Raw genomic sequence first — 10,000 nt, forward strand, 5'->3', positions numbered from 1 at the left:
GAGGAGGTAGAGTAGAGGAGGAGGAGGAGAAGAGGAGGAGTAGAGGAGGAGAAGAGGAGGAGAAGAGGAGGAGTAGAGGAGGAGGTAGAGTAGAGGAGGAGGAGAAGAGGAGGAGTAGAGGAGGAGGTTGAGTGCTCCATTAGGCTAATCCCAGTTGGAGAGCTGCTGGAGAGAAAACCCTACGGAGCCATTAGAGCTAATCTGAATTAATATGTTTACATTCCACACACACACACACACACACACACACACACACACACACACACACTCCCCCAAAGATCTCTCTCTACAAACATCGTCCTGTTGCTCACATCTGAGCTAGCTTCAGTCTTGAATGAGCTGGAACGTGTGTGTGTGTGTGTGTGTGTGTGTGTGTGTGTGTGTGTGTGTGTGTGTGTGTGTGTGTGTGTGAAGTGTCAATCCGCCACAGGCAACACTGATTTACAGCCACTCTCTGCTCACACACACACCACCTTTACTGTCTACACACACACACACACACACACACACACACACACACACACACACACACACACACAATCACCTTTACTGTCTACACACACACACACACACACAGCTTTCATCTCTACTGTATATACACACACACACACACTAATGCCCTCACACACACACACACACACACACACACACACACACACTAATGCCCTCACAAACACACACACACAGACACGCACACACGAATGCCCTCACACACGCACACACGCACACACACACACACACACACACACACACACACACACACACACACACACACACACACACACACACGTGTGTCATCATCAGCCCATTTCCATCAGTGTGTGGAGTCGTCTCCTTTGTGCTGGTGTAGACCTGTGCTACGGGCTCAACCAGGAGCTCGCCATGGAATGTGTGTGTGTGTGTGTGTGTGTGTGTGTGTCTGTGTGTGTGTGTGTGTGTGTGTGTGTGTGTGTGCGTCTCTCTCTGTCTGTGAGATGAAGGGCTGCCAAGCACCCTGGGAAAGCACATACCCACCAAATGCACCCCCCACCACACACACACACACACACACCAGCACTTTGTTGGAAGTGAAAGCAACGTCTTTGATGTTTGATGTTGCTCTCCAGCAGCCCCTCCCCCCACTCTGACACTCCTTGGTGCGTTTTACAGGCACTTTGGTGAGTCTGGGGTCACACACACACACACACACACACACACACACACACACACACACACACACACACTCAGAAGCGTCAGCAGTAAATCACACACTCTCTTGGTAACACACACCCTCAAGAACACACCAGACACTTCAAAAACAGAGGAGAGAAGAGAAAAAAGGAAAAGAAGAGGAGAAGAGAAGAAGAGAAAAGAGAGGAGAAGAGGGGAAGAGAGAAGAGAGGAGGAGGGAAGAAAAGAAGAGATAAGAGAACAGAGGAGAGGAGAGGGGAAGAAAAGAGAAGAGAGGAGAAGAGAAGAGAAGAGAAGAAGAGAGAAGAGAAGAGAAGAAAAATAAGAAAAGAAGAGCAGAATTCCATTCACTCTTAGTGTGATGTCATTACCTCGGCAGATCATTTACCAGTAGCTGTGTGGTTTCATATAAACGACCTTACCATGCGCAGAGAGAGAGAGAGAGAGGGAGTGTGTGTGTGTGTGTTTATGGGGTTTAGCGTATGTCACCTGCATTGAAGGATGTCTGGCCTTCTGCCTGGTTGTAAAACGCTACATTACTCTCCTAAAGCTAATGCAAACCAACCTCACATCTCTTTCACACACACACACACACACACGCACACACACACACACACGCACACACACACGCACAGACACACATACTCACGCAAACACACACACAGGCACACACTCATGCACACGCACACACACACACACACACACACACACACACACACACACATCCACATACTCACTCACACATATACATACACACACATTAAGGCTGTTGGAACGAATTTCGGAAGACGAATATAAATCTAATATAAAAAAATCAATACTAATCGAAAAAACTGTCCGAATGCGGTTTTTAGGGGAGCTTTTTTAACGTGTTGTCTAACTTTAGTGAATATGTAAAACTGAAATGATTGTCACATTTAGTGCACAATCTAAAAATGGCTGAAAGTGGTGTACCCACGGATCACCTGACCGTAAGCAATGTGTGGAAACATCTGGTAACACTACACCCTGCCAAGCTAGGTAGGTAAACAGTCGAGGGCCAGGAGCTGCAGCTAAAGAAGGCAGGAATCAGCCTAGCTGCTAAAGCAGGCAGGAATTAGCCTAGCTGCTAAAGCAGGCAGGAATTAACCTAGCTGCTAAAGCAGACAGGAATTAGCCTAGCTGCTAAAGCAGGCAGGAATTAGCCTATCAGTTAAAGCAGGCAGGAATTAGCCTAGCTGCTAAAGCAGGCAGGAATTAGCCTATCAGTTAAAGCAGGCAGGAATTAGCCTAGCTGCTAAAGCAGACAGGAATTAGCCTAGCAGTTAAAGCAGGCAGGAAATAAAACAGAGCTCACACCACACACATAGGCCTACGCTAGACTCCAAACCTCAAAAGAGAATACAGACATGGTCAAATACCTTAGAAACACAGAAACACACTACACACACAGGAACAAACACACTAAACAAACACACTACACACAAAGAACAAACACACACTCCGGTGTGAAGTCATCACAACAGAAAAGATCCATTGGTCTCTGGCCTGCTGCGTTTTAACCGAGGGAAACACACTGACACAAGGGATCACGAACACTACGGTCTGATTGAAACACACTAAAGGGGTCACACACACTACGATCTGATTAGAATTGAAACAAGGGGTCACACACACTGCGGTCTGATTAAAATGCACTAAGGCCTGTTGGCGTGAAAACACCCTTAGACCTTCCTCGTGTCATCCTCTTGGCAAGCATACTCCCCCCCTCTCACTCGTTCACTTCCTCTGAGTTCTCCACAAAACCACACACTCTCTTCACATCTGGACATGTTTTACAGTGGGCACAGCATTATCAGTGGGTACAGCATTATCAGAGTGGGTACAGCATTATCAGACGGGTATCACACTCACACACACACACACACACACACACGCGCACACACACACACACACACACACACACATTGTCTTGTCCAGCTAGAGAGGTATCCAGGCAGGAGTCCCATTCCACACACACACACACACACACACACACACACACACACACACACACACGCACACACACACACACACACTCACACACACTCACACACACACACACACACACACACACACACACACACAGAGGCGAAAGCAGAGAGTTTATCCGAACTCAGTAACAGCTTGGGGAACACCAGAAGAACAGTCTGTGTGTGTGTGTGTGTGTGCGTGTGTGTGTGTTGTGTGTGTGTGTGTGTGTGTGTGTAAAAGACAGAGAGACCACTTAGACAAAAGACTGTAAAACTTCAAACAGTGTTGAGGACCGCAGTGGCAACAAAGTGCAGCTGGTCTATTGGTTTACCCCCCCCTCCCCAACCACCCCATAGGGCAGTAAATCTACCCCCCCCCCCCCCCCAGGGGTCACTGTTCACCCCTCTACCCCCCCCCCCCAGTCTAGTGCCCACCCCCCCTCCCTCCACACAGCTCCTCTCTAGAGCACGCCGCCATAAACACACTTTAGGCTTGGGTTACACCATCTATCTGGCCCTGTCCAACACACACACACACACACACACACACACACACACACACACACACACACACACACACACACACACACACACACACACACACACACACACACACACACACACACACACACACACACACACACACACACACACACACACACACACACACACACACACACACACACACACACACACACACACACACACACACACACACACACACACACACACACACACACACACACCTGTGAATACACACAGAAACAGGCAAACAGACACAACAGTCAAAAACAGTCCTAAACAGATGTGCACAAACAAACTCTCATCATAGACAGAAAAGCCTACAAACCACGCACGCACGCACGCACTGCGTTCTAGAGCTGTGTTCTAGGAGTGCTGTGTTCTAGAGCTGTGTTCTAGAGCTGTGTTCTATGAGTGCTGTGTTCTAGAGCTGTGTTCTAGAGCTGTGTTCTATGAGTGCTGTGTTCTAGAGCTCTGTTCTATGAGTGCTGTGTTCTAGAGCTGTGTTCTAGTGCTGTGTATTAGTGCTGTGTTCTGTGTTCTATGAGTGCTGTGTTCTAGGAGTGCTGTGTTCTAGTGCTGTGTTCTAGGAGTGCTGTGTTCTAGGAGTCATGACTGAGTTCTAGACACACACACACACACACACACACACACACACCTCTGATATGCACTCTGCTCTTGCCACACAGTTAAATAATGAGAGAGAGAGAGACATCCTGACAGACACACACACACACTCACCACTTTTTTGAGAAACTTTGAGACCAAACTTTGAGAGAATTGGTGTCTTGAGAAGGATCAAACTTGTCTTTTGTGACACATAAATTATACACTCACACACACACACACACACACACACACACACACACACAGGAACACTAGCCAAAACAGGGCCACCGGGCTCGACAGCCTTAGTGACGTGGGAGAGAACACCTGGTTTTTGTACAGCTCTCACCCCACTCAGTTTATGATGCGCGCACACACACACACACACACACACACACACACACACACAAGATAAGCAAAGGAAATTAGTGGGCCTCTGTTATGTATAGTCCTGTGTGTGTGTGTGTGTGTGTGTGTGTGTGTGTGTGTGGGGGGGGGGGGGGGGGGGGGAGCATTAGAAAATTACAAACAAAGCATCATACACTACACTAGTCAAGGGAACAGCATCATACCCTACACACTACACTAGTCAAGGGAACAGCATCATACCCTACACACTAGTCAAGGGAACAGCATCATACCCTACACACTACACTAGTCAAGGGAACAGCATCATACCCTACACACTACACTAGTCAAGGGAACAGCATCATACCCTACACACTACACTAGTCAAGGGAACAGCATCATACACTACACACTACACTAGTCAGGGGAACAGCATCACACCCTACACACTACACTAGTCAAGGGAACAGCATCATACCCTACACACTACACTAGTCAAGGGAACAGCATCATACCCTACACACTACACTAGTCAAGGGAACAGCATCATACCCTACACACTACACTAGTCAAGGGAACAGCATCATACCCTACACACTACACTAGTCAAGGGAACAGCATCATACCCTACACACTAGTCAAGGGAACAGCATCATACCCTACACACTACACTAGTCAAGGGAACAGCATCATACCCTACACACTACACTAGTCAAGGGAACAGCATAATACCCTACACACTACACTAGTCAAGGGAACAGCATCATACCCTACACACTACACTAGTCAAGGGAACAGCATCATACCCTACACACTACACTAGTCAAGGGAACAGCATCATACCCTACACACTAGTCAAGGGAACAGTATCATACCTTACACACTACACTAGTCAAGGGAACAGCGTCATACCCTACACACTAGTCAAGGGAACAGCATCATACAGGGAACAGCATCATACCCTACACACTAGTCAAGGGAACAGTGCACTCCATAACCAAGAAGGGGGGGGGGAGCGAGAGAGAGTAGTAGTAGAGAGAGATAAAGAGAGAGAGAGAGAGAGATAGGGGAAGAGAGAGAGAGAGAGAGAGGAAGAGAGGGAGAGAGAGAGAGTAGTAGTAGAGAGAGATAAAGAGAGAGAGAGAGAGAGATAGGGGAAGAGAGAGAGAGGGGGGAAGAGAGGGAGAGAGAGAGAGAGATATATAAAGAGAGAGAGAGAGAGAGAGAGAGAGAGAGAGAGAGAGAGGGGAAGAGAGGCATAATACCAACCAGGATATCAGCAGTCATTACACAAAACAGAGAGAGAGAGAGAGAGAGAGAGAAAGCATGGCTAACACTAACCAGACAGAGTGGTGTATGTGTGTGTGTGTGTGTGTGTGTGTGTGTGTGTGTGTGTGTGTGTGTGTGTGTGTGTGTGGCGTCTGTTGTACTGCAGTGCTGTAGGCCATAGAGGCCATGGTGACTTCCTGTGGACCTGGGCATCCATGAGAACACCCACCACGTTCACACACACACACACACACACACACACACACACACACTAGAGTCCAGCACTCACACTGACACACACTTCCCCTGAGCCCAGCACACATGCTCTCCAGCGGACATCACTCACACACATGCACACACACACACACACACACACACACACACACACACACACACTACCTACTGAGCCAATCGTTCCTTGATTACAAGAAGAGCAGGAGAGAGGGAGGAGAAAGAGAGGAAGAGATGAGAGAAAGAGGGAGATGAGAGAAAGGAGGGAGGGAGAGGGAGGAGAGGAGGGAGGGATGGAGAAAGAGAGTGAGGGAGAGAGAAGGGAAGAGAAAGCAGGTGAGAGGGAGAGAAAGAGAGGGAGAAAGTAGGGAGGAATGGACAAAGAGAGGTGAAGAGAGAGGGAAAGAGGGGGAATGGAAAGAGAGAGGTGGAGAGAGGGAAAGAGGGGGAATAGAAAGAGAGGTGGAGAGAGGGAAAGCGTTGGAATAGAAAGAGAGAGGTGGAGAGAGAGAAAGAGGGGGAATAGAAAGAGAGGTGGTGAGAGGTTTTATTGGATCCCATTTATTGAACCATTCCTAAAACCACGGAATCATGACGCACCTGACACAAAGCCAACACCATATCACCAATCACTAATCACCTATCACCAATCACCAATCACCAATCACCAATCACCTATCACTAATCACCTATCACCTATCACCAATCACCTATCACCAATCACCTATTTCTGCCCGTACACCATATCACCCATCACCAATCACCTATCACCTATCACCTATCACCTTTCACCAATCACCCATCACCCATCACCCATCACCCATCACCCATCACCCATCACCCATCACCCATCACCTTTCACCAATCACCTATCACCTATCACCTATCACCTTTCACCAATCACCAATCACCTATCACCATGTCACCCATCACCAATCACCCATCACCCATCACCCATCACCAATCACCAATCACCTATTTCTGCCCGTACACCATGTCACCCATCACCAATCACCAATCACCCATCACCAATCACCTATCACCTATCACCTATCACCTTTCACCTTTCACCAATCACCTATCACCTTTCACCAATCACCAATCACCTATCACCTATCACCTATCACCATGTCACCCATCACCTATCACCTATCACCTATCACCTATCACCTTTCACCAATCACCTATCACCAATCACCAATCACCAATCACCCATCACCAATCACCTATCACCTTTCACCAATCACCTATCACCAATCACCAATCACCAATCACCAATCACCAATCACCAATCACCAATCACCCATCACCTTTCACCAATCACCTATCACCAATCACCAATCACCAATCACCAATCACCCATCACCAATCACCTATCACCTTTCACCAATCACCTATCACCAATCACCTATCACCAATCACCATATCACCAATCACCAATCAGCAACGCTACAGCATCCAATACCCAACCAATCAGCAACACCATCCAATACCCAACCAATCAGCAACACCCTCCAACACCTAACCAATCCGCAAAACCACCCAATACCCAACCAATCAGCAACACCACCCAACACCTAACCAATCAGCAACACCCAAAACCCAACCAATCAGCACCATCACTCACCAGCCAACCAATCAGCAACACCTAACATCCAACCAATTAGCAATGCAACAGTACCCAACCAATCAAACGCTACGGTACTTAACCAATCAGCCCCATCACTCACCAGCCAACCAATAAGCAACACCATACACCCAACCAATCAGAAACGCTACAGTACCCAACCAATCAGCAACGCTACAATACTTAACCAATCAGCAGGGCTCTAGCAGCTAAGAGCATCAGCCCCAGGTGTGTCCGTGCGTCCGCCTCACCTCTGATTTGGCGGACATGTTGTCCTCCATGTCCGAGCCGATGGGGTCGACGAGCTCCTGGAATGGCGGCAGCGTGGGCGCCCTCCTGCGGTCCCCCTCCGCCCCCCCCTCCACGCGGGGGGGTCTCGCCGGCCGCACCGGCCCCTTGTCCCGGGACGCCGCCGCCTTGTCCAGCTGCCCCTGCGGCACCGCCGGGAAGCCCTTCTTACGCTTTTTGGTCATGTGGTCCTGGCTGCCCCCCCCCACCCCAACCCCCACCCCCACCCCCACACCCACACCCTCTCCCCCTGGGGGGCGCTTGCCCGCACCCCCGCACCCCCCCTCGGGGGGCCGTGACTCCTTGACCAGCCCCTTGGGCTCCTTGAAGCCCATCTTGGGGGGGTGTTGGTGGTGGTGGTGCTCGCTCAGGAGCGGCAGCGACGGCTGGCTCGGGCAGTCTTTGGGCTTCTTGGAGGTGGCGGAGGAGGTGGAGGAGTCTTTGGGGGGTTTGGGGAGCCCCTCTCTGCTCAGCTCCCTGAAGGCACTGCGGGACTCCTTGGGGGGCTTGCTGTCGCGGTGCTCCTTAGACGGCTTGGCCAGTTTGGCCAACGACGACGACGAGGACGAGGACGACGAAGAGGAGAGGGTGAGCGGGCCACTGTTCCGGGAACCGTCCTGTACACACACACACACACACACACACACACACACACACACACGCAGGGAAAAAAAATCAGAGAGAAAGTGTCACTCATTTGCATTCAGAAAGTTTGCATTCATTATTTCGCATCTTGGATATCAGATAACGTGTAAAGACAGTTAACTGTTTACAGGCGCTTAAAGCTCATGACGGGAGTGACACACTCCCGCGGACGGCTAAGGCTAACGCCACACCACACCCCCCAGGCATTGCTTTACATGCTAAACTCTGTGCTAACGCCACACCACACCCCCCAGGCATTGCTTTACATGCTAAACTCTGTGCTGCCTGTTATTTTTAGTGTACATAAATGACTTATCATCTGTGGTACAGTGCAAGTTGCTTTTATATGCTGATGATTCTGCTTTACTTGTCCCAGGGAGTAATGTAAAAGACATAGAAAATACTCTTGGTATAGAGCTTGAGTCTGTCAATCAGTGGCTAGTAGACAATAAGCTCTCTATGCATCTGGGCAAGACTGAGTCAATCTTGTTTGGTACAAAAAGTAAGTTGGCGAAATCAAATACCTTAAAGGTGCTGTGTGATGGGTCTGAAATTGTATCTAAAACAAGTGTCACTTATTTGGGTTTAACATTGGATCAACCACTCTTAGGTGAATCCATTGCAGCCAAGGTTTTAGCCAAATGTGCCTGTAAGGTGAAGTTTTTATATCGTAAGACAAAGTTTCTTGATTTTCAAGTTAAGAAACTATTGGCATTAACGTTGATTCAATGTCATGTGGATTTTGCGTGCTCTGCATGGTTCTCAGGGTTGTCAGTAAAACTTAAAAACAAATTCCAGGTGCTACAAAACAATGTCATTCGGTACCTGTTAAATGCACCCCCCCGTACCCATATAGGTAGAGAGGAGTTTATGAGAGCTGGTCTACTACCTGTTCATCTAAGAGTGGAACAACTTAAGTTGAACCATATGTTTAACATTGTCAATGGTCATGCCCCGTCATACTTATGCTCTAATATTAACATGGTCCACACACAGCACAATCATAACACCAGAGTCAGCATACGCTCCTGCACAGTTCCTAGAGCTAATAATGCAATAAAAAAATCATTCTTTTACACAGGTATCATAGCATGGAATAAATTACCTACTGCCACAAGGTTGCTATCTTCACAAAGGATTTTTAAACGACAGGTCAAACAGTTTTTATGGAATAATGTTAATAGTTGATGATATTTTGGATATTTTATGTTTCTTATAGCATATTTTGTTTTCTTTTATTCTTGTTTTGTTTTTATGGGATGTCCTTTCTGTATGTCTTTTTAGCCTTTTAGAGTGTGCGTTA

General features: G+C 48.1%; 1 protein-coding gene across 1 annotated transcript in view; it reads right to left on the reverse strand.

Moving 5' to 3' along the window:
- mllt3 (MLLT3 super elongation complex subunit) overlaps nt 1–10,000 on the reverse strand; it is a 55,536-nt gene that overhangs the window by 12,765 nt on the left and 32,771 nt on the right. The window contains exons 7-8 of the mRNA XM_062517176.1: nt 8,280–8,669; nt 8,016–8,243 (exon numbers count right to left, since the gene is read on the reverse strand). Of these exons, the coding sequence (XP_062373160.1) occupies nt 8,016–8,243; nt 8,280–8,669 (618 nt within the window). The remainder of the gene's footprint in view (nt 1–8,015; nt 8,244–8,279; nt 8,670–10,000) is intronic.

The sequence above is a fragment of the Sardina pilchardus genome, chromosome 16 (genome assembly GCF_963854185.1).
Source record: "Sardina pilchardus chromosome 16, fSarPil1.1, whole genome shotgun sequence".
NCBI lineage: Eukaryota > Metazoa > Chordata > Actinopteri > Clupeiformes > Clupeidae > Sardina > Sardina pilchardus.